We start from the raw sequence: 27,921 nt of genomic DNA on the forward strand, positions 1-27,921 counted from the left end.
GAGCAAGAAAGTAGTTCATAATGAGAAGCAACTCACAGTCACTGTCCGAACAACACCACCACTGGCACCATCCCGAGCAATGGCAAGAGAGACTGCCTTCACAACTAATTGCTGGAGAAACATCAAAGTAAACACAAAATTAAGCAATGTCTTATATTCATATAGCGTGATCATAATGCAGAAAACCAACAGTGGAGGGTGTTCGCTCCTGTTCCGATAATAATGCAGTCACTGTAAGGTCGCATGAGAACAGTAAGGCAACTAACAATGAAGGATCATGCTACTTCATAGAGTGAATATTAAGCAGACTTACGTGTGTTGGTGGAGAAAGTAACGTACATAATCTGAAACAAATTGTGAATCTGCTACCTGATCAAAGAATATTGCAAAAGGCGTCAATTATGAGCAAGAAAGTAGTTCATAATGAGAAGCAACTCACAGTCACTGTCCGAACAACACCACCACTGGCACCATCCCGAGCAATGGCAAGAGAGACTGCCTTCACAACTAATTGCTGGAGAAACATCAAAGTAAACAGAAAATTAAGCAATGTCTTATATTCATATAGCGTGATCATAATGCAGAAAACCAACAGTGGAGGGTGTTCGCTCCTGTTCCGATAATAATGCAGTCACTGTAAGGTCGCATGAGAACAGTAAGGCAACTAACAATGAAGGATCATGCTACTTCATAGAGTGAATATTAAGCAGACTTACGTGTGTTGGTGGAGAGAGTAACGTACATAATCTGAAACAAATTGTGAATCTGCTACCTGATCAAAGAATAATGCAAAAGGCGTCAATTAGGAGCAAGAAAGAAGTTCATAATGAGAAGCAACTCACAGTCACTGTCCGAACAACACCACCACTGGCACCATCCCGAGCAATGGCAAGAGAGACTGCCTTCACAACTAATTGCTGGAGAAACATCAAAGTAAACACAAAATTAAGCAATGTCTTATATTCATATAGCGTGATCATAATGCAGAAAACCAACAGTGGAGGGTGTTCGCTCCTGTTCCGATAATAATGCAATCACTGTAAGGTCGCATGAGAACAGTAAGGCAACTAACAATGAAGGATCATGCTACTTCATAGAGTGAATATTAAGCAGACTTACGTGTGTTGGTGGAGAAAGTAACGTACATAATCTGAAACAAATTGTGAATCTGCTACCTGATCAAAGAATAATGCAAAAGGCGTCAATTAGGAGCAAGAAAGAAGTTCATAATGAGAAGCAACTCACAGTCAATGTCCGAACATCACCACCACTGGCACCATCCCGAGCAATGGCAAGAGAGACTGCCTTCACAACTAATTGCTAGAGAAACATCAAAGTAAACACAAAATTAAGCAATGTCTTATATTCATATAGCGTGATCATAATGCAGAAAACCAACAGTGGAGGGTGTTCGCTCCTGTTCCGATATTAATGCAGTCACTGTAAGGTCGCATGAGAACAGTAAGGCAACTAACAATGAAGGATCATGCTACTTCATAGAGTGAATATTAAGCAGACTTACGTGTGTTGGTGGAGAAAGTAACGTACATAATCTGAAACAAATTGTGAATCTGCTACCTGATCAAAGAATATTGCAAAATGCGTCAATTAGGAGCAAGAAAGTAGTTCATAATGAGAAGCAACTCACAGTCACTGTCCGAACAACACCACCACTGGCACCATCCCGAGCAATGGCAAGAGAGACTGCCTTCACAACTAATTGCTGGAGAAACATCAAAGTAAACACAAAATTAAGCAATGTCTTATGTTCATATCGCTTGATCATAATGCAGAAAACCAACAGTGGAGGGTGTTCGCTCCTGTTCCGATAATAATGCAGGACCCAACTTTTGACAATGTATTTCACATCCCTTCCCACGAAGGAAGAAGAAGAGAGAAACAGGCGGGTCTATAAAACTGCTCTATCACCCAGTATAATGTGCTTATGTATATCATCGTGTTAGGAAACTCTAATGAAAGCTGAATTGTGTAACTTCATTGACATTGATACGTAATATACAAACCTCAGCTTCTTCTCGCGTCATCCCTTCCTTCGATGCTTGATCAAAGAAACCATACAGATAGGACGAGCCAGATCCTGAAATATAAAAGACTTGTCAAATGTACTTGCTTCTACGAATGGGTTAGAAATATTTCACCATGTTAACCATAAAACAGTGGCAGCAAGTCCAAGGCTTTACCCAAGGATAATTCAGCTCAATAAGGTTTCTTGAGCTAAGACAAGAAAGATAACATAACCGAAATTGCTAAAGAGACAATGTTTTGACTCATTCAACCATACAAAAGATGTTTCAAGAAAGGAGATTAATTTTTCTTGTTAGGAAAACGATAGCTAAAAACATGTAGGTCATTGGGAGAAAAAGAGAGTGGGGAGCTTAAAGTATCCATTTAACTGACCATTGGTTCAGGACTTGCAGCTGATAAAGTATCCAACAGTGAATTCTGGGGTTCCATTTCTTCATGCCATAGAGGGAGGGTGTCCACGGGATAGAATTTTCTAGTAACGCCGTCTTTGTTGATCTGCAAACGAGGATTCACAACAATCAGGTTTATGCAAGACTAGGTACAGAATTTTCCTTAACTGCTGCACCAATACCATTTGATGGTTTGAGCCAATTAATTACTTCTCATGATATTGGCTAGTATACGAATTAACTGTATGTTACAACCTTGACATAGAGTTGGTGAAAATCTTGGTAACAAAATACTGAAGGTAAGGATATGATATTCATAAGCATGCTATGATTAGTTCCCAATTTAAGATGGGGTTGGATCACTAATACAAGAAGTAGTTCATAATGAGAAGCAACTCACAGTCACTGTCCGAACAGCACCACCACTGGCACCATCCTGAGCAATGGCAAGAGAGACTGCCTTCACAACTAATTGCTGGAGAAACATCAAAGTAAACACAAAATTAAGCAACGTCTTATATTCATATAGCGTGATCATAATGCAGAAAACCAACAGTGGAGGGTGTTCGCTCCTGTTCCGATAATAATGCAGTCACTGTAAGGTCGCATGAGAACAGTAAGGCAACTAACAATGAAGGATCATGCTACTTCATAGAGTGAATATTAAGCAGACTTACGTGTGTTGGTGGAGAAAGTAACGTACATAATTTGAAACGAATTGTGAATCTGCTACCTGATCAAAGAATATTGCAAAAGGCGTCAATTAGGAGCAAGAAAGTAACGTTTTGCAGTGGGGGGGGGGGGGAAAGGACAAAAGGAAGATCACAGAAAAATGGGCAAGAAACAAACGTATTACTGCATATGTAACTTACGCAAACAATCGCAGCCGCTCAGCATTGAGATCGGCACCCTAACCTGTATTGCCATTTAAAAGAAGCAGCACAGCATAGCGGAACAACAAGAAGTACACATACCAAATTGAGAAATAGTAGAAGGTATGCATTATAAGGTCCATACCTAGCCATCACTATAAACCACAAAGAAAGATGGTATATCTGATCAAGGACAAATAGCTCGATCTACTCATTCGAAGACTTGTAATATAAATTGGGCTTCTCGGAGTGATGGTGTTCCAACGGAGAAAATGCATTATATTTGCGGTATCCTTGAAGACGTCTTGGACAAGTAAAAATCCATGGAAAAGGTTTTTGGGCATCTAAATCCATGCTAAATTTTTGGCTCAATATAAGATACTAATTGGATTTTTCTTCGACTGAGATGAAATGTACAATGGAATTTTCATCCAAAATCCAATTAACAACAAAATCTGAATATATTGAGCCAAAAAATAACTTAACTAGAAACAAAAAATAATTAACCTATATGTTACACTATCTTAAATTCTTATTTGTCCAAAATCTTCAAGGTGAGCTCAATACCACAACCACATTACTTTCCTCCATGGAACATCATCATCAAGAAAAAAGCCTATCTATATAAAGAAGGGCTCCAAACGGTAGCTTGAGCTATCAATCGCCATGGAAAAGGGGGGAATCCTTAAAGAAACAATTTACAGAAAAGACAAGTTTAGATGAGGATTAGTTTTGCTATAAAAAATTTACATGGAAGAGTATTTAGAATAGAAAGTTCTCGAAAAGAAGAGCTAAGACAAGAAAGATAACATAACCGGAATTGCTAAAGAGACAATGTTTTGACTCATTCAACCATACAAAGGAAGATTCAAGAAAGGAGATTAATTTTTCTTGTTAGGAAAACGAAAGCTAAAAACATGTAGGTCATTGGGAGAAAAAGAGAGTGGGGAGCTTAAAGTATCCATTTAACTGACCATTGGTTCAGGACTTGCAGCTGATAAAGTATCCAACAGTGAATTCTGGGGTTCCATTTCTTCATGCCATAGAGGGAGGGTGTCCCCGGGATAGAACTTTCTAGTAACGCCATCTTTGTTGATCTGAAAACGAGGATTCACAACAATCAGGTTTATGCAAGACTAGGTACAGAATTTTCCTTAACTGCTGCACCAATACCATTTGATGGTTTGAGCCAATTAATTACTTCTCATGATATTGGCTAGTATATGAATTAACTGTATGTTACACCTTGACATAGAGTTGGTGAAAATCTTGGTAACAAAATACTGAAGGTAAGGATATGATATTCATAAGCATGCTATGATTAGTTCCCAATTTAAGACGGGGTTGGATCACTAATACAAGAAGTAGTTCATAATGAGAAGCAACTCACAGTCACTGTCCGAACAACACCACCATTGGCACCATCCCGAGCAATGGCAAGAGAGACTGCCTTCACAACTAATTGCTGGAGGAACATCAAAGTAAACACAAAATTAAGCAATGTCTTATATTCATATAGCTTGATCATAATGCAGAAAACCAACGGTGGAGGGTGTTCGCTCCTGTTCCGATAATAATGCAGCACCCAACTTTTGACAATGTATTTCACATCCCTTCCCACGAAGGAAGAAGAAAAGAGAAACAGGCGGGTCTACAAAACTGCTCTATCACCCAGTATAATGTGTTTATGTATATCTTCGTGTTAGAAACTCTGATGAAAGCTGAATTGTCTAACTTCATTGACATTGATACGTAATATACAAACCTCAGCTTCGTCTCGAGTCATCCCTTCCTTCCATGCTTGATCAAAGAAACCATACAGATAGGACGAGCCAGATCCTGAAATATAAAGTACTTGTCAAATGTACTTGCTTCTACGAATGGGTTAGAAATATTTCACCAAGTTAACCATAAAACATTGGCAGCAAGTCCAAGGCTTTACCCAAGGATAATTCAGCTCAATAAGGTTTCTTGAGCTAAGACAAGAAAGATAACATAACCGGAATTGCTAAAGAGACAATGTTTTGACTCATTCAACCATACAAAAGAAGATTCAAGAAAGGAGATTAATTTTTCTTGTTAGGAAAACGAAAGCTAAAAACATGTAGGTCATTGGGAGAAAAAGAGAGTGGGGAGCTTAAAGTATCCATTTAACTGACCATTGGTTCAGGACTTGCAGCTGATAAAGTATCCAACAGTGAATTCTGGGGTTCCATTTCTTCATGCATAGAGGGAGGGTGTCCACGGGATAGAATTTTCTAGTAACGCCATCTTTGTTGATCTGCAAACGAGGATTCACAACAATCAGGTTTATGCAAGACTAGGTACAGAATTTTCCTTAACTGCTGCTTCAATACCATTTGATGGTTTGAGCCAATTAATTACTTCTAATGATATTGGCTAGTATATGAATTAACTGTATGTTACAACCTTGACATAGAGTTGGTGAAAATCTTGGTAACAAAATACTGAAGGTAAGGATATAATATTCATAAGCATGCTATGATTAGTTCCCAATTTAAGACGGGGTTGGATCACTAATACAAGAAGTAGTTCATAATGAGAAGCAACTCACAGTCACTGTACGAACAACACCACCACTGGCACCATCCCGAGCAATGGCAAGAGAGACTGCCTTCACAACTAATTGCTGGAGAAACATCAAAGTAAACACAAAATTAAGCAATGTCTTATATTCATATAGCTTGATCATAATGCAGAAAACCAACAGTGGAGGGTGTTCGCTCCTGTTCCGATAATAATGCAGGACCCAACTTTTGACAACGTATTTCACATCCCTTCCCACGAAGGAAGAAGAAAAGAGAAACAGGCGGGTCTACAAAACTGCTGTATCACCCAGTATAATGTGCTTATGTATATCAACGTGTTAGGAAACTCTGATGAAAGCTGAATTGTGTAACTTCATTGATATTGATACGTAATATACAAACCTCTGCTTCTTCTCGCGTCATCCCTTCCTTCCATGCTTGATCAAAGAAACCATACAGATAGGACGAGCCAGATCCTGAAATATAAAAGACTTGTCAAATGTACTTGCTTCTACTACTGGGTTAGAAATATTTCACCAAGTCAACCATAAAACAGTGGCAGCAAGTCCAAGGCTTTACCCAAGGATAATTCAGCTCAATAAGGTTTCTTTAAATGCTATAAAACAGTAGGGCATATAGCTTGACGGATCTCCAGAATAACTTAAAGTAGAAGATAAGGGTCCGCTTGGCCATCTAAAAAATTTGGGGCCCACTGATATCTGAGACAACTCCAAAGTTGAGGTATGAATAAATTATTGATCTAGTATTAAAATAACTAGGCTGCACCTTTCAGGCATCTAAGTCCCATAACATCTATCTAATTAAGAATTAGAGTTTGCTTACCTTGATTCAGTGTATAAATCAACATGGGATTGTGTAAAAAAGTTCAGATCATTCACTACCAAGAGACTTACTGATATCATTCATGAGTTAAATTGGGATGTGCAACAGCCAACTTATGTTGGGTATAACCATAATGGGACTCATGCCCAGTAAAAAGTATACTCAAACAAGTAACTTATTTTAGGTATGGGTTAAGATAGCCAACTTATTTTCCATAACCATACTGGTACTCGTGCCCAGTAAAAATTTGTTATTCAGGTAATTTTAGAAACAATCAGATAAAACATCTTAGCTTGTAGTTTAAGGAATATATACTTAATGGGAACTCCGTGGTGGCAAGAGCTGAAAAACCAGACACAAGACAAGCATAAAGGAAAGAGTGATAAGAGCGCACCTCCAATAGTGAAAGGCAGTTCTAAAACTGTTCCTCCCAAAGGTATTCCATAAATTTTACCCCCTTCATACTTATCCCATCCACCAACAATCAAGCCAGTTTGCAGCATATTCTGCACAATCAATAGAATAACATTTATTCAAGACAGGAAAACAACATATGCAGCCAACTAGAACAAATAGCTAAGAGGCATAGCAGATCTCATAAAGCTAAAAGGGAGTTATTTGTATATGATTGATATGTTTAAGAATAGGCTGTATAATTCTTACCAAAATTATAAAATTCAGCACAGCCAAGGAAAAAACAGTTCTGAAATATTCATTACCATGGCAAGAAGCTAAGGAGCATCCTCTTTGATGTTACAGTGTGCACAACTGTTTTGAAAACCTCTATTCATTATAAGGTGGAAACTATGCATGACCTATTCTACCACCTCAAGGAGGTAACAACAAAAAGGAACAGGACAAAAGGAAGATCACAGAAAAATGTGCAAGAAACAAACATAGTACCGGACATGTAACTTACGCAAACAACCGCAGCCGCTCAACATTAATCAATCTGAAGAAGACATATCACGGAAATTGATCAATCTGAAGAAGACAATGCAAGAAAGTCTGATGCGTTGCGGAATCTCTCAACCAAGGGCCGGTTACCCACTTCCATGGCGAAGCTCTCGGCCTCTTCGCGTATCATACCCTCCCAAAAAGACTTTTATTTCTACAATAATTTTCAAGAATTCAAGAAACCCGTGCAAGAAATTGACGAGAAGTCGAAAAATATGCTGAAAGAGGTGGGGGCATCGGAAAATTTATTTGGGAAGGCAATCCCCTTTGTAAATTGGCAGCAATGAACAAAGAAATTCCATTGAAGCGTAGTGAAAGTTACAACAAGAACTCAGTGGAAGAAAACTGTTCAAGAAAGACTAAAGAAAGTCTGATGCGTTGCGAAATCTCTCAACCAAGGGCCGGTTACCCACTTCCATGGCGAAGCTCTCGGCCTCCTCGCGTATCATACCCTCCCAAAAAGACTTTTATTTCTACAATAATTTTCAAGAATTCAAGAAACCCGTGCAAGAAATTGACGAGAAGTCGAAAAATATGCTGAAAGAGGTGGGGGCATCGGAAAATTTATTTGGGAAGGCAATCCCCTTTGTAAATTGGCAGCAATGAACAAAGAAATTCCATTGAAGCGTAGTGAAAGTTACAGAGAACTCAGTGGAAGAAAACTGTTCAAGAAAGACTAAAGAAAAAAAATATACAGAGAACGTATTAATAAAGAAGAGGGAATGAACCAACTCACTAATTCTAACCACTAAACTGAATATCTAAACGGCTAATAAAAATCGTGGAAGCCTAAACAAACGACTTTATAAGTGAAAAAAACAATTCTAAAGTCAGGCTCTTTCTTCCTCTGGTACACGCCTGAAGGGCCCCTGCTTCTGTTCAAGTTTCATCTGCAATATTTAATTAGTGTTCTGCAATTTAACACCCCCTTGCAAGCTGGACTTGGTGGCAAGGAAACTGTTGAAGTCAGCTTCATCCTCCGTTACAACAACAGAAGCAACTCCAGTTCCAGACTCTGTTTCTGCAGAAGAATAAGAACTCCCCTGAAGACGTGTTTTCCCTTGCTAACGTTTCTATCATTATAATTCACACTTTTATTAGCTGTAATTAGTAGCTTAGGTGGCTGTTGACGTGGCAGCCAGTCTGTTTTTCAGTTGTAGTTAGTTGAACAGATATTTTTCCCTCCACCCACCTCTGTATCCATATTTAAAGTCTGCTGTATCATTTTCCAGAATGAATGAGAGTGAATTCTTATTCTCTTCAGTTTTAGTTTGTGTGATTCATGGAGTTTATCTCTGATTTTATCATGGTATCAGAGCCATCATCTTGATGGTCTCTGTATACAAACGTATAACCAAATCTCAATCAACAGATTATCACACTTGACTTCTGTATGTGAAGAGAATGGCGAGCTCTTCAAGTGATATGCCTGAAGGTCCTCTTACAGCATTAGGAACTGGAATTGACCCTATGACGTTGCGTGTTCAAAACCTGGAAACTCAAGGTATGGTGATGGTTTCTGCTCCATTCAATGGAAGCAATTGGTTATCTTGGAGTCGGTCGGTTTGAATGGCGCTTGAGAGTAAGGATAAACTGACCTATATTGACGGCTCAAACATAAGACCTGCAATTGGAACTCCACAACACAAACAGTGGAGGATTACGGATTGTGTGGTGCGAACGTGGATCTTAAGCACCATCTCCAAAGATTTGGTGAACGCATACCTGTATGCGAGCACATCAAGAGACCTCTGGATGGAGCTCGAAGCTCGATACGGCGAGTGTGATGGAACTCTACTTTACAAAATTCAACGTGAGATTAGCTCAATTTCTCAAGGAAATATGAGTGTGACAGCTTATTACACCAAACTGAAACAACTTTGGGATGAGTTACTATGTCTCATGTCACCAGCTGTTTGTTCGTGCGGACTTTGTGTTTGTGGATGTAACAGACTCAAGGCAGAACAGAATGATGCTAGTCAACTTGTCCAATTCCTCATGGGTTTAAATGATTCCTACGATAATATACGAAGCCAAATTCTAGTGCTAGAGCCGCTTCCGCTAGTCAATAAGGCTTATTCTATGGTGTTATGGGTAGAAAGGCAACGGATGGTTAATTCTGAGTATTCGGACGCAGGGGAGGCTTCTGCCATGAAAGCCTATGAACAAAGGTATGCTGCACCTAATACTGGTCCTAGACAATTCATGAGACGCAAAGGACCTATGGACAAACGCAGCCTTCTTTGTGAACATTGTCATAAGAGTGGACACAACAAAGAAAATTGCTTCAGGCTTCACGGGTTTCCGGAATGGTACAAGGAACTACATGATTCACGAAGAAAACAGAGTAATGTGGGAAGAGCATATGCTGTAACTAGTACAGATGATAATGGACAGGATAAGTTGGGAAGTTCAGACTGCAGCAATAACCCACTGATGTCTGAATTGTTAGAGGCTTTACGCTTGGTCCAGAACAAGGTGCCTCAAGATCCTATTAATGTACATTTCGCCCAAGTAACGGAGATGGCAGGTATGGCTATGGACCGTCGTATTTCGACTGATTTCAGTGCTAACTCTTGGATTGTGGATACAGGAGCTACTTGCCACATGTGTGGGAATGTGAAGCTATTTCAATCCCTTACCACCCTCAATGCTCCTAAACAAATACGCCTACCCGATAATAGCATTACTCTAGCCACAAAGAGTGGTGCCATTCAACTTTGTCCCAGCCTTACTCTAACTAACGCGCTTTTTGTTCCTAACTTTGCTCACAACTTGCTTTCTGTATCACAACTCTGCAGTTCGCATCATGTCGCATTCTCATTTTATGGTTCCTTTTGTGTGGTGCAGGACCTGAGATCTAAGCAAATTTTGGCCCTAGGGAAGCAGCATAGGCAGCTTTACTATTTGGGAAGCAAATCATTCATTCCTACTTCTGATTGTTCTAGTGAACATACTGCACATGCTTTACTTTCTTCTTCACATGTTGATAACTTCTCTCTTTGGCACCAAAGGATGGGACATACGTCCCCTGATGTAATGAAACATATTGAATCCTTACATATTCCTGAACCAGACAAGAATCATGTTTGTAGTGTTTGTCCTTTGGCTAAACAAACTCGTCTTCCTTTTGGTTGTAGTCAGTCTAGCACTGATTCTTGCTTTGAACTCATACACATCGATATATGGGGGCCTTACAGACAGGCCACACTCTCAGGAGCTCGTTATGTCCTCACAATCGTAGATGATTTTTCTAGAGCTACATGGACTTTTTTACTAAATTATAAGTCTCAAACACTTCATACTTTGACCGTTTTTTTTGCTCAAATCCTTACTCAGTTTGGCTGCAAAATCAAAACTGTTAGGACAGACAACGGTTCCGAATTTGTGAATTCTAGTTGTGCTTTTTTCTTTCAAAATGCTGGTGTATGTCATCAAAGGTCCTGCACCCACACACCCCAACAAAACGGAGTGGTCGAACGCAAACATAGGCACCTTCTACAGGTGGCTCGAGCACTCATGTTTCAATCCTATCTTCCTAACCAATTTTGGGGCGATTCCATCTTGACTGCCACTCACATTATAAATAAACTTCCTACTTCTACCTTAAATTGGAAATCCCCATTTGAGGTCCTATACAAATCACCACCTACCTATGAAAGTCTTAAAATATTTGGATGCCTCTGTTTTGCTTCAAACTTTTATTCTGGAAGAACTAAGTTTGATAGCCGTGCATTTGAGTGTATTTTTTGGGTTATATGCCTAACCAAAGAGGGTACAAGGTATATGACTTACATAATAATAGAACCTTTGTTTCCCGTGATGTTATTTTTCATGAATCAGTTTTTCCTTTTAAGACTGCTGCAGGAAAAGAGATGCAGACTCCCTTGCCTCTTCCATCATTTGTCAACTTTCCTGAATTTTCACCTGAAGCTGCAGTAGATTTCCTGAGAATTGTGATCCTCTTCCTTCTGACTCCATGTCGCCTGAGTCTCCCACTTCCTTCCAGCAATCAGCTAATTGTCCTTCCAACACTCATCTTAGGCGATCACAGAGGATCACACAACCACCTTCTTGGCTTCGGGATTTCGTTTGTCATACTTCTCATTTTCCTCCTTATAGTTTCACCTCCTCTCACTGTGCATTTTAGGCTGCTCTGTCCACAATACGAGAGCCAAGCTGTTACAGTCAAGCCAAAGAACATGAGGAGTGGCGACAAGCAATGCAACACGAACTTCGTGCCTTGGAACAGAATCACACTTGGGAGCTTACGGATTTACCACCTGGTAAGAAATCGATTGGGTCTAAATGGGTTTACAAAGTTAAATTGAACCCTGACGGGAGTGTTGAACGCTACAAAGCGAGGCTCGTTGCGAAAGGGTATAATCAAGTCGAAGGAGTCGACTACTTTGATCGATTTTCTCCCGTTGCCAAGGTTGTTACAGTAAGGGTGTTTTTAACAGTGGCTACTGGTTTGAAATGGCCTATACATCAATGCGATATTAATAACGCGTTTCTTCATGGGTTCATTGACGAGGGCATCTTCATGGAAGCTCCAGCCGGCTATGATGTTCCCTCAGGCAAAGTTTGTAAATTAAAACGGTCGTTGTATGGTTTAAAGCAGGCATCGCGGTAGTGGAATCAAGAGCTTACTTCCAAGCTTGTTCAATTTGGTTTCATACAATCTTTGAATGACTATTGCTTGTTCGTTAAAGGTTCTGGTGATTCCCTTGTTATTGTACTTGTCTATGTTGATGATTTGTTGATTACAGGTCCATCCGAGGAACTCATCAATGAGGTTAAGCAGTTTTTGGATGATGTTTTTAGTATTAAAGATTTGGGATACGCCAAGTACTTTCTTGGCCTAGAAATTGCTCGCTCCCCAGCTGGGACTTGGGTCACTCAACACAAATACATTCGCGACCTTATTGCTCACACAGGGCTTGATCAATGCAGACCGGCTTCCACTCTGCTTCCACTTGGTTTGAAACTCTCCTCTTCTTCTTCTCCTAAATTGATAGATCCTGAACCTTTTCACAGATTAGTCGATCGCCTCCTTTATTTGGGATTCACTCGTCCAGATATATCTTATGGGGCTCAACAACTGAACCAATTTCTTCACGAGCCGTGCCAAGACCACTTGGAAGCTGCAATGCATCTTGTACGTTACCTAGCAGGCTGCCCAGACTTGGGCCTCTTTCTCCTTGCTTCTGCTTCTTCCACGATCACAGCATACTGCGACGCGGATTGGGGAAGTTTTGTGGATACTCGTAGATCTCTCAGCGGATATTGTATCTTCTTGAGTGATGCTCTTGTTTCATGGAAGACGAAGAAGCAATCCACCGTTTCTAGATCCACGGCGGAGGCGGAATATCGAAGTTTGGGTGCCACTGTATGCGAGATTCAGTGGCTTTCTTATATCCTGAAAGATTTCCACATTTCTGTTCAGACTCCAATTTCTTTGTATTGCGACAACCAGGCTGCATTGCACATCCTCGCGAACCTACATTGATGTGTAAGGTCGTTAATGCGCTGCCAAGATTTTGCCCTTTTGTATGCTGAAGTGGAAAATGAAGTAAAATAACACATCTTAATGAATGTGGCGGACATCACACCTCAAAGAAGCCAACAATGATCATTTTTAAACCCGAGCGGTGTTGGGAGTTGGGACTGCCATTATCATGAATATAGATAACCAATCATTTGAAGAATATGCACTTAATCTTCACAAAATTAGATGAAAGGAAGTTCTGGGGATGACTTAAGGTGACAACTGTACTTCCTTTAGGAGAACTTTGTGAAAACCCTTACCAGAAGGTCACCAATGCAACTTTAAGTATCAATACAACATAATTCAGCAAAGCAAATTCTGGCATATACCACCATGTTCCTTAGAGCAACTCGAGCATAAAGAAGAGTTTACCATAATTCTGGCCACATAAGGCTTCTGATTCTTATTCTCAGGATGGAAGAGCGCTGGATCCTCCTACAAAAAACATTAAAGCGTGATTCCAGTTATAGCATGAGTCACTGAGAATATTATTGTAATAAGAATATGGCCTCTAACAAAGATTGTATCACACACCACATCCTCCTAGACATCTCCACATGATGGCCAAAAAGATTAAGAGGAAAACTGAGACTAGAGGGAATGCACTATGGAGAGAAGAGATTGAGAACATTTTCTCTTCATAAATTTGTGACATAAAAGAAATTAAACATTGAATAAACAAGCTGAAAATCAGATTATTCGTCACTTAGATTTCCCAAATCTCATGTCACAGTGCCTTACTTTCAAATGCTTAGATAAAATGCAACCTAATAGTCTGTAACTTATACACTGGCTAAATCAGTATTTCATTTAACTTTAAATTAACATTTTCCTATAGACTATGATGAGCTTTCTTGTTTTCGATTTTTAGAACTTTCTTGTTTTCTTGGAAATGATTATAAAACTATGTTTGCTTTTAATTTCAACTTATCTGATAAATAGTCACACGAGTTTCGAAAATTACAGTTGCAAAACGCACAGTGAATGGTGGACTTATGCGAGAAAAAGGGGAAATTAATGTATTTTTTTATGATTTGAAATACACGCCAAATTTTTTAAAACCTTTTACATAATTTCATCCCCTAATTTGCCCAAATTTATTAGAGTTGATAGTCGCTGCAATATGTGGAGTTAAGAATTCTACTCTATTTGCCTTCATGGTGGCTCTAAAGCAATTCTGGTTATTGTAAAAATAGATATAACTGTTTTTAATTCAAGCTTATTTGGCAAACATCTTCATCATCGTCCGACCCAACATCTTCATCATCAGGGGAAGGCATCCCCAAATAAACTCCGATTCTTTCAGCAGATTTTTTTATTTCTTGAAGCGCTTTCTTGTTTTCTAGAAAATAATTATAAATAGTCAAGTGTTTCGAAAATTACCGTTTCAAAACGCGAAGTAAATGGTGGACTACACGGGAAAAAGGGGAAATATTGAGTGCGTTGCCCCTTTCTTTTCTTTTAACTTTTCTTTTTTGAGTAAAATGAAGACACCTCCAATTGCACTTTGTCCCATTATTATTTTTTTTTTTTGATATTTGTACCATAAGCACCTGAAGGTAGAAAAATAACAGAAACTTGGGCAGGTGAATGATTAGTTCTTTACCTGATAACAGTAAGCCACATGTAAGCACAAGCATGAGTCAAGCATCAGCTAAAGTACATATTACTGATTAAAATTAAAACATGAATTTTAATTTTAATTTATTTGGGATTCACTCGTCCGGATATATCTTATGGGGCTCAACAACTGAACCAATTTCTTCACGAGCCGTGCCAAGACCACTTGGAAGCTGCAATGCATCTTGTACGTTACCTGGCAGGCTGCCCAGACTTGAGCCTCTTTCTCCCTGCTTCTGCTTCTTCCACGATCACAGCATACTGCGACGCGGATTGGGGAAGTTGTGTGGATACTCGTAGATCTCTCAGCGGATATTGTATCTTCTTGAGTGATGCTCTTGTTTCATGGAAGACGAAGAAGCAATCCACCATTTCTAGATCCACGGCGGAGGCGGAATATCGAAGTTTGGGTGCCACTGTATGCGAGCTTCAGTGGCTTTCTTATATCCTGAAAGATTTCCACATTTCTGTTCAGACTCCAATTTCTTTGTATTGCGACAACCACGCTGCATTGCACATCGTCGCGAACCCAGTCTTCCATGAGCGCACGAAGCATTTGGAGATTGATTGTCACTTGGTTCGTGACAAGTTCAAGTCAGGCTTCATCTTTCCTTCACACATTTCAGGCAAGCTGCAGATTGCCGACATGTTTACTAAGTCTCTTCCTGGTCCGTCCTTCGCTGCCTTTGTGTCCAAGTTGGGTCTTTGCTCCTTCACCCACACCCAACTTGAGGGGGGGATGTTGAAGTCAGCTTCATCCTCCATTACAACAACAGAAGCAACTCCAGTTCCAGACTCTGTTTCTACAGAAGAATAAGAACTCCCCTGAAGACGTGTTTTCCCTTGCTAATGTTTCTATCATTATAATTCACACTTTTATTAGCTGTAATTAGTAGCTTAGGTGGCTGTTGACGTGGCAGCCAGTCTGTTATTCAGTTGTAGTTAGTTGAACAGATATTTTTCCCTCCACCGACCTCTGTATCCATATTTAAAGTCTGCTGTATCATTTTCCAGAATGAATGAGAGTGAATTCTTATTCTCTTCAGTTTTAGCTTGTGTGATTTATGGAGTTTATCTCTGATTTTATCAGAAACCAAGCCAATTTGGAACGTAGATGAAGGAAAGTAGCACCTCCCGCTTAGTGAAGATATCAACAATTTGCTGTTTAGATATCACATAATTAGGTTGAATGATCCCTTCTTTGTATTTGTTCCTTACAATGTGGTAGTCGATCTCCAGGTGTTTAGTTCTCTCATGGAACACAGGAATGGCCGTTATATGCAAAGCAGCTTGATTATCGCAGAAGAATGGTACAGGTGTGTCTACTGAAACTCCAAAGTCATTTAACAAGTACATGATCTACGTTAACTTACAGACTGCAGCTGCCATGCTTCTATACTCAGCCTCCGCTGACGATCTAGCAACTGCAGTCTTCTTTTTGGTCTTCCATGAAATTGGAGTAGCTCCCAGAAATACACAATAGCCTGTTAACATCAAAATTTGATATGAGAGCTCGAAATACTCTACATTGCTTTATCCATTAATTAAATCAGTTTTATCCTAGAGCTTCCATAGATGTGTAAGGTCGTTAATGCGCTGCCAAGATTTTGCCCTTTTGTATGCTGAAGTGGAAAATGAAAGTAAAATAACACATCTTAATGAATGTGGCGGACATCACACCTCAAAGAAGCCAACAAAGATCATTTTTAAACCCCGAGCGGTGTTGGGAGTTGGGACTGCCATTATCATGAATATAGATAACCAATCATTTGAAGAATATGCACTTAGTCTTCACAAAATTAGATGAAAGGAAGTTCTGGGGATGACTTAAGTTGACAACTGTACTTCCTTTAGGAGAACTTTGTGAGAACCCTTACCAGAAGGTCACCAATGCAACTTTAAGTATCAATACAACATAATTCAGCAAAGCAAATTCTGGCATATACCACCATGTTCCTTAGAGCAACTCGAGCATAAAGAAGAGTTTACCATAATTCTGGCCACATAAGGCTTCTGATTCTTATTCTCAGGATGGAAGAGCGCTGGATCCTCCTACAAAAAACATTAAAGCGTGATTCCAGTTATAGCATGAGTCACTGAGAATATTATTGTAATAAGAATATGGCCTCTAACAAAGATTGTATCACACACCACATCCTCCTAGACATCTCCACATGATGGCCAAAAAGATTAAGAGGAAAACTGAGACTAGAGGGAATGCACTATGGAGAGAAGAGATTGAGAACATTTTCTCTTCATAAATTTGTGACATAAAAGAAATTAAACATTGAATAAACAAGCTGAAAATCAGATTATTCGTCACTTAGATTTCCCAAATCTCATGTCACAGTGCCTTACTTTCAAATGCTTAGATAAAATGCAACCTAATAGTCTGTAACTTATACACTGGCTAAATCAGTATTTCATTTAACTTTAAATTAACATTTTCCTATAGATTATGATGAGCTTTCTTGTTTTCGATTTTTAGAACTTTCTTGTTTTCTTGGAAATGATTATAAAACTATGTTTGCTTTTAATTTCAACTTATCTGATAAATAGTCACACGAGTTTCGAAAATTACAGTTGCAAAACGCACAGTGAATGGTGGACTTATGCGAGAAAAAGGGGAAATTAATGTATTTTTTTATGATTTGAAATACACGCCAAATTTTTTAAAACCTTTTACATAATTTCATCCCCTAATTTGCCCAAATTTATTAGAGTTGATAGTCGCTGCAATATGTGGAGTTAAGAATTCTACTCTATTTGCCTTCATGGTGGCTCTAAAGCAATTCTGGTTATTGTAAAAATAGATATAACTGTTTTTAATTCAAGCTTATTTGGCAAACATCTTCATCATCGTCCGACCCAACATCTTCATCATCAGGGGAAGGCATCCCCAAATAAACTCCGATTCTTTCAACAGATTTTTCTATTTCTTAAAGCGCTTTCTTGTTTTCTAGAAAATGATTATAAATAGTCAAGTGTTTCGAAAATTACCGTTTCAAAACGCGAAGTAAATGGTGGACTATACGGGAAAAAGGGAAAATATTGAGTGCGTGGCCCCTTTCTTTTCTTTTAACTTTTCTATTTTGAGTAAAATGAAGACAGCTCCAATAGCATTTTGTCCCATTATTATTTTCTTTTTTTGATATTTGTACCATAAGCACCTGAAGGTAGAAAAATAACAGAAACTTGGGCAGATGAATGATCAGTTCTTTACCTGATAACAGTAAGCCACATGTCATATATGTTTATTAAGTAAAGAACTAATCATTCACCTGCCCAAGTTTCTATTATCCAAAAATACCAAAGATGCATTGAAATAAACCCAGTAAAATAGGTAAACAGAGTAGCAAATCTGTGAGCATTGAATAGCATAAAGTAAATTTTTTAATCTTGAAAAAATGTCTCCCAATAGCAAAACTTAATTTCAGCATGCAGTAACAAAGCAGCAGTAGTTAGGTACAAATGTAAATCTCAGTAGAACACAGTTTTGCTGGAAAATCATGAACCACCAACAAATTAATTTAATTCTAGGAGAGTACACCGAGACGCCACAGATAGATGAAGTCCGGCATATGCAATTGGCTGATGAGCACATACTGCCAGAAAACTGCAGCTGTCTGAAATGGCTTCCATTTAACTGACCATTGGTTCAGGACTTGCAGCTGATAAAGTATCCAACAGTGAATTCTGGGGTTCCATTTCTTCATGCCATAAGGGAGGGTGTCCCCAGGATAGAACTTTCTAGTAAAGCCATCTTTGTTGATCTGCAAAGAGGATTCACAACAATCAGGTTTATGCAAGACTAGGTACAGAGTTTTCCTTAAGTGCTGCACCAATACCATTTGATGGTTTGAGCCAATTAATTACTTCTCATGATATTGGCTAGTATATGAATTAACTGTATGTTACAACCTTGACATAGAGTTGGTGAAAATCTTGGTAACAAAATACTGAAGGTAAGGATATGATATTCATAAGCATGCTATGATTAGTTCCCAATTTAAGACGGGTTTGGATCACTAATACAAGAAGTAGTTCATAATGAGAAGCAACTCACAGTCACTGTCCGAACAACACCACCACTGGCACCACCCCGAGCAATGGCAAGAGAGACTGCCCTCACAACTAATTACTGGAGAAACATCAAAGTAAACACAAAATTAAGCAATGTCTTATATTCATATAGCTTGATCATAATGCAGAAAACCAACAGTGGAGGGTGTTCGCTCCTGTTCCGATAATAATGCAGTCACTGTAAGGTCGCATGAGAACAGTAAGGCAACTAACAATGAAGGATCATGCTACTTCATAGAGTGAATATTAAGCAGACTTAAGTGTGTTGGTGGAGAAAGTAACGTACATAGTCTGAAACAAATTGTGAATCTGCTGCCTGATCAAAGAATATTGCAAAAGGCGTCAATTAGGAGCAAGAAAGTAACGTTTTGCAATGGGGGGGGGGGGGGAAGGAAGAGGACAAAAAGAAGATCACAGAAAAATGGGCAAGAAACAAACGTAGTACCGCATATGTAACTTACGCAAACAATCGCAGCCGCTCAAGCATTGAGATCGTCATGCATGCAGCGCTACAGATTCTCCTTTGCAGTCCTGGAAGAACTTCTCCCATACGTGGTGCGTTAGTTAGTTCATATAAAGTAGTGTAGAGGTCATGACGACATAGCATGTTATGCCAATGGATAAGTTGTAATAGAATTAGTAACATAGAATCCAACATTCTCAATTAAAAAGGAACAAAGTCACATTTATTTCATTTCAATTCAGCTTATGGTCAGATGAGCATAAATCTCGGTTGCAGTTTCCTTCAAGTCTCTTTATCCTCTATGGATAAAGACAACGAAGTTTAGCTACCTAACCATTTGTATAACCCTGAAAGGTACAATGCTACAGGGAATAGGTAGTCATAAATGTCAGATACAGGAGAAAACAGACAAGTCTGGAATTTCAATAAATCCATCACACTGTAAGGTCGCATGAGAACAGTAAGGCAACTAACAATGAAGGATCATGCTACTTCATAGAGTGAATATTAAGCAGACTTACGTGTGTTGGTGGAGAAAGTAACGTACATAATCTGAAACAAATTGTGAATCTGCTACCTGATCAAAGAATAATGCAAAAGGCGTCAATTAGGAGCAAGAAAGAAGTTCATAATGAGAAGCAACTCACAGTCACTGTCCGAACAACACCACCACTGGCACCATCCCGAGCAATGGCAAGAGAGACTGCCTTCACAACTAATTGCTGGAGAAACATCAAAGTAAACACAAAATTAAGCAATGTCGTATGTTCATATAGCTTGATCATAATACAGAAAACCAACAGTGGAGGGTGTTCGCTCCTGTTCCGATAATAATGCAGGACCCAACTTTTGACAATGTATTTCACATCCCTTCCAACGAAGGAAGAAGAAAAGAGAAACAGGCGGGTCTACAAAACTGCTCTATCACCCAGTATAATGTGCTTATGTATATCATCGTGTTAGGAAACTCTGATGAAAGCTGAATTGTGTAACTTCATTGAGATTGATACGTAATATACAAACCTCAGCTTCTTCTCGCGTCATCCCTTCCTTCCATGCTTGATCAAAGAAACCATACAGATAGGACGAGCCAGATCCTGAAATATAAAAGACTTGTCAAATGTACTTGCTTCTACGAATGGGTTAGAAATATTTCACCAAGTCAACCATAAAACAGTGGCAGCAAGTCCAAGGCTTTACCCAAGGATAATTCAGCTCAATAAGGTTTCTTGCCCTAAGACAAGAAAGATAACATAACCGGAATTGCTAAAGAGACAATATTTTGACTCATTCAACCATACAAAAGATGTTTCAAGAAAGGAGATTAATTTTTCTTGTTAGGAAAACGAAAGCTAAAAACATGTAGGTCATTGGGAGAAAAAGAGAGTGGGGAGCTGAAAGTATCCATTTAACTGACCATTGGTTCAGGACTTGCAGCTGATGAAGTATCCAACAGTGAATTCTCGTGTTCCATTTCTTCATGCCATAGAGGGAGGGTGCCCACGGGATAGAACTTTCTAGTAACGCCGTCTTTGTTGATCTGCAAATGAGGATTCACAACAATCAGGTTTATGCAAGACTAGATACAGAATTTTCCTGAACTGCTGCACCAATACCATTTGATGGTTTGAGCCAATTAATTACTTCTCATGATATTGGCTAGTATATGAATTAACTGTATGTTACAACCTTGACATAGAGTTGGTGAAAATCTTGGTAACAAATTACTGAAGGTAAGGATATGATATTCATAAGCATGCTATGATTAGTTCCCAATATAAGACGGGGTTGGATCACTAATACAAGAAGTAGTTCATAATGAGAAGCAACTCACAGTCACTGTCCGAACAACACCACCACTGGCACCATCCCGAGCAATGGCAAGAGAGACTGCCTTCACAACTAATTGCTGGAGAAACATCAAAGTAAACACAAAAATAAGCAATGTCTTATAATCATATAGCGTGATCATAATGCAGAAAACCAACAGTGGAGGGTGTTCGCTCCTGTTCCGATAATAATGCAGTCACTGTAAGATCGCATGAGAACAGTAAGGCAACTAACAATGAAGGATCATGCTAATTCATAGAGTGAAGATTAAGCAGACTTACGTGTGTTGGTGGAGAAAGTAATGTACATAATCTGAAACAAATTGTGAATCTGCTACCTGATCAAAGAATAATGCAAAAGGCGTCAATTAGGAGCAAGAAAGAAGTTCATAATGAGAAGCAACTCACAGTCACTGTCCGAACAACACCACCACTGGCACCATCCCGAGCAATGGCAAGAGAGACTGCCTTCACAACTAATTGCTGGAGAAATATCAAAGTAAACACAAAATTAAGCAATGTCTTATATTCATATAGCGTGATCATAATGCAGAAAACCAACAGTGGAGGGTGTTCGCTCCTGTTCCGATAATAATGCAGTCACTGTAAGGTCGCATGAGAACAGAAAGGCAACTAACAATGAAGGATCATGCTACTTCATAGAGTGAATATTAAGCAGACTTACGTGTGTTGGTGGAGAAAGTAACGTACATAATCTGTAACAAATTGTGAATCTGCTACCTGATCAAAGAATATTGCAAAAGGCGTCAATTAGGAGCAAGAAAGAAGTTCATAATGAGAAGCAACTCACAGTCACTGTCCGAACAACACCACCACTGGCACCATCCCGAGCAATGGCAAGAGAGACTGCCTTCACAACTAATTGCTGGAGAAACATTAAAGTAAACATAAAATTAAGGAATGTCTTATATTCATATAGCGTGATCATAATGCAGAAAACCAACAGTGGAGGGTGTTCGCTCCTGTTCCGATAATAATGCAGTCACTGTAAGGTCGCATGAGAACAGTAAGGCAACTAACAATGAAGGATCATGCTACTTCATAGAGTGAATATTAAGCAGACTTACGTGTGTTGGTGGAGAAAGTAACGTACATAATCTGAAACAAATTGTGAATCTGCCACCTGATCAAAGAATATTGCAAAAGGCGTCAATTAGGAGCAAGAAAGAAGTTCATAATGAGAAGCAACTCACAGTCACTGTCCGAACAACACCACCACTGGCACCATCCCGAGCAATGGCAAAAGAGACTGCCTTCACAACTAATTGCTGGAGAAACATCAAAGTAAACACAAAATTAAGCAATGTCTTATATTCATATAGCGTGATCATAATGCAGAAAACCAACAGTGGAGGGTGTTCGCTCCTGTTCCGATAATAATGCAGTCACTGTAAGGTCGCATGAGAACAGTAAGGCAACTAACAATGAAGGATCATGCTACTTCATAGAGTGAATATTAAGCAGACTTACGTGTGTTGGTGGAGAAAGTAACGTACATAATCTGAAACAAATTGTGAATCTGCTACCTGATCAAAGAATATTGCAAAAGGCGTCAATTAGGAGCAAAAAAGTAACGTTTTGCAGTGGGGGGGGGGGGGAAAGGAAGAGGACAAAAAGGAGATCACAGAAAAATGGGCAAGAAACAAACGTATTACCGCATATGTAACTTACGCAAACAATCGCAGCAGCTCAGCATTGAGATCAGCACCCTAACATGTATTACCATTTAAAAGAAGCAGCACAGCATAGCGGAACAACAAGAAGTACACATACCAAATTGAGAAATAGTAGAAGGTATGCATTATAAGGTCCATACATAGCCATCACTATAAACCACAAAGAAAGATGGTATATCTGATCAAGGACAAATAGCTCGATCTACTCATTCGAAGACTTGTAATATAAATTGGGCTTCTCGGAGTGATGGTGTTCCAACGGAGAAAATGCATTATATTTGCGGTATCCTTGAAGACGTCTTGGACAAGTAAAAATCCATGGAAAAGGTTTTTGGGCATCTAAATCCTTACTAAATTTTTGGCTCAATATAAGATACTAATTGGATTTTTCTTCGACTGAGATGAAAAGTACAATGGAATTTTCATCCAAAATCCAATTAACAACAAAATCTGAATATATTGAGCCAAAAAATAACTTAACAAGAAACAAAAATAATTAACCTATATGTTACACTATCTTAAATTCTTATTTGTCCAAAATCTTCAAGGTGAGCTCAATACCACAACCACATTACTTTCCTCCATGGAACATCATCATCAAGAAAAAAGCCTATCTATATAAAGAAGGGCTCCAAACGGTAGCTTGAGCTATCAATCGCCATGGAAAAGGGGGGAATGCTTAAAGAAACAATTTACAGAAAAGACAAGTTTAGATGAGGATTAGTTTTGCTATAAAAAATTTACATGGAAGAGTATTTAGAATAGAAAGTCCTCGAAAAGAAGAGCTAAGACAAGAAAGATAACATAACCGGAATTGCTAAAGAGACAATGTTTTGACTCATTCAACCATACAAAAGAAGATTCAAGAAGGAGATTAATTTTTCTTGTTAGGAAAACGAAAGCTAAAAACATGTAGGTCATTGGGAGAAAAAGAGAGTGGGGAGCTTAAAGTATCCATTTAACTGACCATTGGTTCAGGACTTGCAACTGATAAAGTATCCAACAGTGAATTCTGGGGTTCCATTTCTTCATGCCATAGAGGGAGGGTGTCCCCGGGATAGAACTTTCTAGTAACGCCATCTTTGTTGATCTGCAAACGAGGATTCACAACAATCAGGTTTATGCAAGACTAGGTACAGAATTTGCCTTAACTGCTGCACCAATACCATTTGATGGTTTGAGCCAATTAATTACTTCTCATGATATTGGCTAGTATATGAATTAACTGTATGTTACAACCTTGACATAGAGTCGGTGAAAAGCTTGGTAACAAAATACTGAAGGTAAGGATATGATATTCATAAGCATGCTATGATTAGTTCCCAATTTAAGACGGGGTTGGATCACTAATACAAGAAGTAGTTCATAATGAGAAGCAACTCACAGTCACTGTCCGAACAACACCACCACTGGCACCATCCCGAGCAATGGCAAGAGAGACAGCCTTCACAACTAATTGCTGGAGAAACATCAAAGTAAACACAAAATTAAGCAATGTCTTATGTTCATATAGCTTGATCATAATGCAGAAAACCAACAGTGGAGGGTGTTCGCTCCTGTTCCGATAATAATGCAGGACCCAACTTTTGACAATGTATTTCACATCCCTTCCCACGAAGGAAGAAGAAAAGAGAAACAGGCGGGTCTACAAAACTGCTCTATCACCCAGTATAATGTGCTTATGTATATCATCGTGTTAGGAAACTCTGATGAAAGCTGAATTGTGTAACTTCATTGACATTGATACGTAATATACAAACCTCAGCTTCTTCTCGCGTCATCCCTTCCTTCCATGCTTGATCAAAGAAACCATACAGATAGGACGAGCCAGATCCTGAAATATAAAAGACTTGTCAAATGTACTTGCTTCTACGAATGGGTTAGAAATATTTCACCATGTTAACCATAAAACAGTGGCAGCAAGTCCAAGGCTTTACCCAAGGATAATTCAGCTCAATAAGGTTTCTTGAGCTAAGACAAGAAAGATAACATAACCGGAATTGCTAAAGAGACAATGTTTTGACTCATTCAACCATACAAAAGATGTTTCAAGAAAGGAGATTAATTTTTCTTGTTAGGAAAACGAAAGCTAAAAACATGTAGGTCATTGGGAGAAAAAGAGAGTGGGGAGCTTAAAGTATCCATTTAACTGACCATTGGTTCAGGACTTGCAGCTGATAAAGTATCCAACAGTGAATTCTGGGGTTCCATTTCTTCATGCCATAGAGGGAGGGTGTCCCCGGGACAGAACTTTCTAATAACGCCATCTTTGTTGATCTGCAAACGAGGATTCACAACAATCAGGTTTATGCAAGACTAGGTACAGAATTTTCCTTAACTGCTGCACCAATACCATTTGATGGTTTGAGCCAATTAATTACTTCTCATGATATTGGCTAGTATATGAATTAACTGTATGTTACAACCTTGACATAGAGTTGGTGAAAATCTTGGTAACAAAATACTGAAGGTAATGGATATGATATTCATAAGCATGCTATGATTAGTTCCCAATTTAAGACGGGGTTGGATCACTAATACAAGAAGTAGTTCATAATGAGAAGCAACTCACAGTCACTGTCCGAACAACACCACCATTGGCACCATCCCGAGCAATGGCAAGAGAGACTGCCTTCACAACTAATTGCTGGAGAAACATCAAAGTAAACACAAAATTAAGCAATGTCTTATATTCATATAGCTTGATCATAATGCAGAAAACCAACAGTGGAGGGTGTTCGCTCCTGTTCCGATAATAATGCAGGACCCACTTTTGACAATGTATTTCACATCCCTTCCCACGAAGGAAGAAGAGAAGAGAAACAGGCGGGTCTACCAAACTGCTCTATCACCCAGTATAATGTGCTTATGTATATCATCGTGTTAGGAAACTCTGATGAAAGCTGAATTGTGTAACTTCATTGACATTGATACGTAATATACAAACCTAAGCTTCTTCTCGCGTCATCCCTTCCTTCCATGCTTGATCAAAGAAACCATACAGATAGGACGAGCCAGATCCTGAAATATAAAAGACATGTCAAATGTACTTGCTTCTACGAATGGGTTAGAAATATCTCACCAAGTCAACCATAAAACAGTGGCAGCAAGTCCAAGGCTTTACCCAAGGATAATTCAGCTCAATAAGGTTTCTTGAGCTAAGACAAGAAAGATAACATAGCCGGAATTGCTAAAGAGACAATGTTTTGACTCATTCAACCATACAAAAGATGTTACAAGAAAGGAGATTAATTTTTCTTGTTAGGAAAACGAAAGCTAAAAACATGTAGGTCATTGGGAGAAAAAGAGAGTGGGGAGCTTAAAGTATCCATTTAACTGACCATTGGTTCAGGACTTGCAGCTGATGAAGTATCCAACAGTGAATTCTCAGGTTCCATTTCTACATGCCATAGAGGGAGGGTGTCCACGGGATAGAACTTTCTAGTAACGCCATCTTTGTTGATCTGCAAACGAGGATTCAGAACAATCAGGTTTATGCAAGACTAGGTACAGAATTTTCCTTAACTGCTGCACCAATACCATTTGATGGTTTGAGCCAATTAATTACTTCTCATGATATTGGCTATAGTATATGAATTAACTGTATCTTACAACCTTGACATAGAGTTGGTGAAAATCTTGGTAACAAAATACTGAAGGTAAGGATATGATATTCATAAGCATGCTATGATTAGTTCCCAATTTAAGACGGGGTTGGATAACTAATACAAGAAGTAGTTCATAATGAGAAGCAACTCACAGTCACTGTCCGAACAACACCACCACTGGCACCATACCGAGCAATGGCAAGAGAGACTGCCTTCACAACTAATTGCTGGAGAAACATCAAAGTAAACACAAAATTAAGCAATGTCTTATATTCATATAGCGTGATCATAATGCAGAAAACCAACAGTGGAGGGTGTTCGCTCCTGTTCCGATAATAATGCAGTCACTGTAAGGTCGCATGAGAACAGTAAGGCAACTAACAATGAAGGATCATGCTACTTCATAGAGTGAATATTAAGCAGACTTACATGGGTTGGTGGAGAAAGTAACGTACATAATCTGTAACAAATTGTGAATCTGCTACCTGATCAAAGAATATTGCAAAAGGTGTCAAATAGGAGCAAAAAAGTAGTTCATAATGAGAAGCAACTCACAGTCACTGTCCGAACAACACCACCACTGGCACCATCCCGAGCAATGGCAAGAGAGACTGCCTTCACAACTAATTGCTGGAGAAACATCAAAGTAAACACAAAATTAAGCAATGTCTTATATTCATATAGCGTGATCATAATGCAGAAAACCAACAGTGGAGGGTGTTCGCTCCTGTTCCGATAATAATGCAGTCACTGTAAGGTCGCATGAGAACAGTAAGGCAACTAACAATGAAGGATCATGCTACTTCATAGAGTGAATATTAAGCAGACTTACGTGTGTTGGTGGAGAAAGTAACGTACATAATCTGAAACAAATTGTGAATCTGCTACCTGATCAAAGAATATTGCAAAAGGCGTCAATTAGGATCAAGAAAGTAGTTCATAATGAGAAGCAACTCACAGTCACTGTCCGACCAACACCACCACTGGCACCATCCCGAGCAATGGCAAGAGAGACTGCCTTCACAACTAATTGCTGGAGAAACATCAAAGTAAACACAAAATTAAGCAATGTCTTATGTTCATATCGCTTGATCATAATGCAGAAAACCAACAGTGGAGGGTGATCCCTCCTGTTCCGATAATAATGCAGGACCCAACTTTTGACAACGTATTTCACATCCCTTCCCACGAAGGAAGAAGAAAAGAGAAACAGGCGGGTCTACAAAACTGCTGTATCACCCAGTATAATGTGCTTATGTATATCAACGTGTTAGGAAACTCTGATGAAAGCTGAATTGTGTAACTTGATTGATATTGATACGTAATATACAAACCTCTGCTTCTTCTCGCGTCATCCCTTCCTTCCATGCTTGATCAAAGAAACCATACAGATAGGACGAGCCAGATCCTGAAA

General features: G+C 39.0%; 4 protein-coding genes across 6 annotated transcripts in view; 1 reads left to right on the plus strand and 3 right to left on the minus strand.

Annotated features, from left to right (window-relative positions):
* LOC105161995 (uncharacterized) overlaps nucleotides 1-4,265 on the minus strand; it is an 88,264-nt gene extending 83,999 nt beyond the window's left edge. The window contains exons 1-2 of the mRNA XM_088880683.1: nucleotides 3,308-4,265; nucleotides 3,113-3,168 (exon numbers count right to left, since the gene is read on the minus strand). Coding sequence (XP_088736809.1) covers nucleotides 3,113-3,168; nucleotides 3,308-3,362 — 111 coding nt within the window. The 5' untranslated portion in view covers nucleotides 3,363-4,265. The remainder of the gene's footprint in view (nucleotides 1-3,112; nucleotides 3,169-3,307) is intronic.
* Nucleotides 1,108-27,916, minus strand: LOC148788186 (uncharacterized). 2 transcript variants are annotated; one of them, XR_016065522.1, is made up of 8 exons: nucleotides 27,842-27,916; nucleotides 27,466-27,540; nucleotides 26,937-26,992; nucleotides 26,660-26,734; nucleotides 26,241-26,363; nucleotides 25,847-25,920; nucleotides 25,472-25,546; nucleotides 25,034-25,176 (listed from the first exon to the last, which is right to left on the minus strand). XR_016065522.1 is itself a non-coding variant. In XM_088880684.1 (7 exons), exons 1-6 carry the CDS (start codon nucleotides 27,873-27,875, stop codon nucleotides 25,864-25,866), a joined length of 420 nt encoding a protein of 139 aa, XP_088736810.1. In that variant the 5' UTR covers nucleotides 27,876-27,916; the 3' UTR covers nucleotides 1,108-1,320; nucleotides 25,847-25,863. The 2 variants fall into 2 exon arrangements, 1 of the variants encoding a protein (XP_088736810.1); XM_088880684.1 differs by lacking the exons at nucleotides 25,034-25,176; nucleotides 25,472-25,546 and adding an exon at nucleotides 1,108-1,320.
* On the minus strand, nucleotides 4,693-16,260 carry LOC148788187 (proteasome subunit beta type-6-like). Of its 2 annotated transcripts, XM_088880685.1 has the most exons (8): nucleotides 16,201-16,260; nucleotides 7,619-8,677; nucleotides 7,094-7,205; nucleotides 6,259-6,332; nucleotides 5,883-5,957; nucleotides 5,467-5,588; nucleotides 5,073-5,146; nucleotides 4,693-4,772 (listed from the first exon to the last, which is right to left on the minus strand). In XM_088880685.1, exons 3-7 carry the CDS (start codon nucleotides 7,200-7,202, stop codon nucleotides 5,113-5,115), a joined length of 414 nt encoding a protein of 137 aa, XP_088736811.1. In that variant the 5' UTR covers nucleotides 7,203-7,205; nucleotides 7,619-8,677; nucleotides 16,201-16,260; the 3' UTR covers nucleotides 4,693-4,772; nucleotides 5,073-5,112. The 2 variants fall into 2 exon arrangements, with proteins under 2 accessions (XP_088736811.1, XP_088736812.1); XM_088880686.1 differs by lacking the exon at nucleotides 16,201-16,260 and having other exon boundaries at nucleotides 7,619-8,873.
* Nucleotides 9,226-13,168, plus strand: LOC148788188 (uncharacterized). The gene is made up of 4 exons (XM_088880376.1): nucleotides 9,226-10,896; nucleotides 11,514-11,612; nucleotides 11,807-12,236; nucleotides 12,372-13,168. Exons 1-4 carry the CDS (start codon nucleotides 9,226-9,228, stop codon nucleotides 13,166-13,168), a joined length of 2,997 nt encoding a protein of 998 aa, XP_088736502.1.
* Nucleotides 27,917-27,921: the final 5 nt, after the last annotated feature.

This window comes from Sesamum indicum, linkage group LG5, assembly GCF_026168435.1.
Source record: "Sesamum indicum cultivar Baizhima isolate 11 linkage group LG5, ASM2616843v1, whole genome shotgun sequence".
Classification (NCBI taxonomy): Eukaryota; Viridiplantae; Streptophyta; class Magnoliopsida; order Lamiales; family Pedaliaceae; genus Sesamum; species Sesamum indicum.

What these genes read in the sequence shown, in the direction of transcription:
- LOC148788187 (XM_088880685.1), bottom strand. Translation starts at nt 7,202, where the DNA reads ATGCTGCAAACTGGCTTGATTGTTGGTGGATGGGATAAGTATGAAGGG. An exon ending in ACTGCCTTTCACTATTGGAG is followed by an intron (nt 6,333 to 7,093) that starts GTGCGCTCTTAT and finishes TTTATATTTCAG; the next exon opens with GATCTGGCTCGTCCTATCTG. An exon ending in GTGTTGTTCGTACAGTGACT is followed by an intron (nt 5,589 to 5,882) that starts GTGAGTTGCTTC and finishes CCTCGTTTGCAG; the next exon opens with ATCAACAAAGATGGCGTTAC.
- LOC148788188 (XM_088880376.1), top strand. Translation starts at nt 9,226, where the DNA reads ATGGCGCTTGAGAGTAAGGATAAACTGACCTATATTGACGGCTCAAAC. An exon ending in CTCGTTATGTCCTCACAATC is followed by an intron (nt 10,897 to 11,513) that starts GTAGATGATTTT and finishes TTTCCTTTTAAG; the next exon opens with ACTGCTGCAGGAAAAGAGAT. An exon ending in CGGCTATGATGTTCCCTCAG is followed by an intron (nt 12,237 to 12,371) that starts GCAAAGTTTGTA and finishes TGTTCGTTAAAG; the next exon opens with GTTCTGGTGATTCCCTTGTT.
- LOC148788186 (XM_088880684.1), bottom strand. Translation starts at nt 27,875, where the DNA reads ATGGAAGGAAGGGATGACGCGAGAAGAAGCAGAG. An exon ending in TACTTTCTCCACCAACCCAT is followed by an intron (nt 26,735 to 26,936) that starts GTAAGTCTGCTT and finishes ATGTTTCTCCAG; the next exon opens with CAATTAGTTGTGAAGGCAGT. An exon ending in GTGTTGTTCGGACAGTGACT is followed by an intron (nt 26,364 to 26,659) that starts GTGAGTTGCTTC and finishes CCTCGTTTGCAG; the next exon opens with ATCAACAAAGATGGCGTTAC.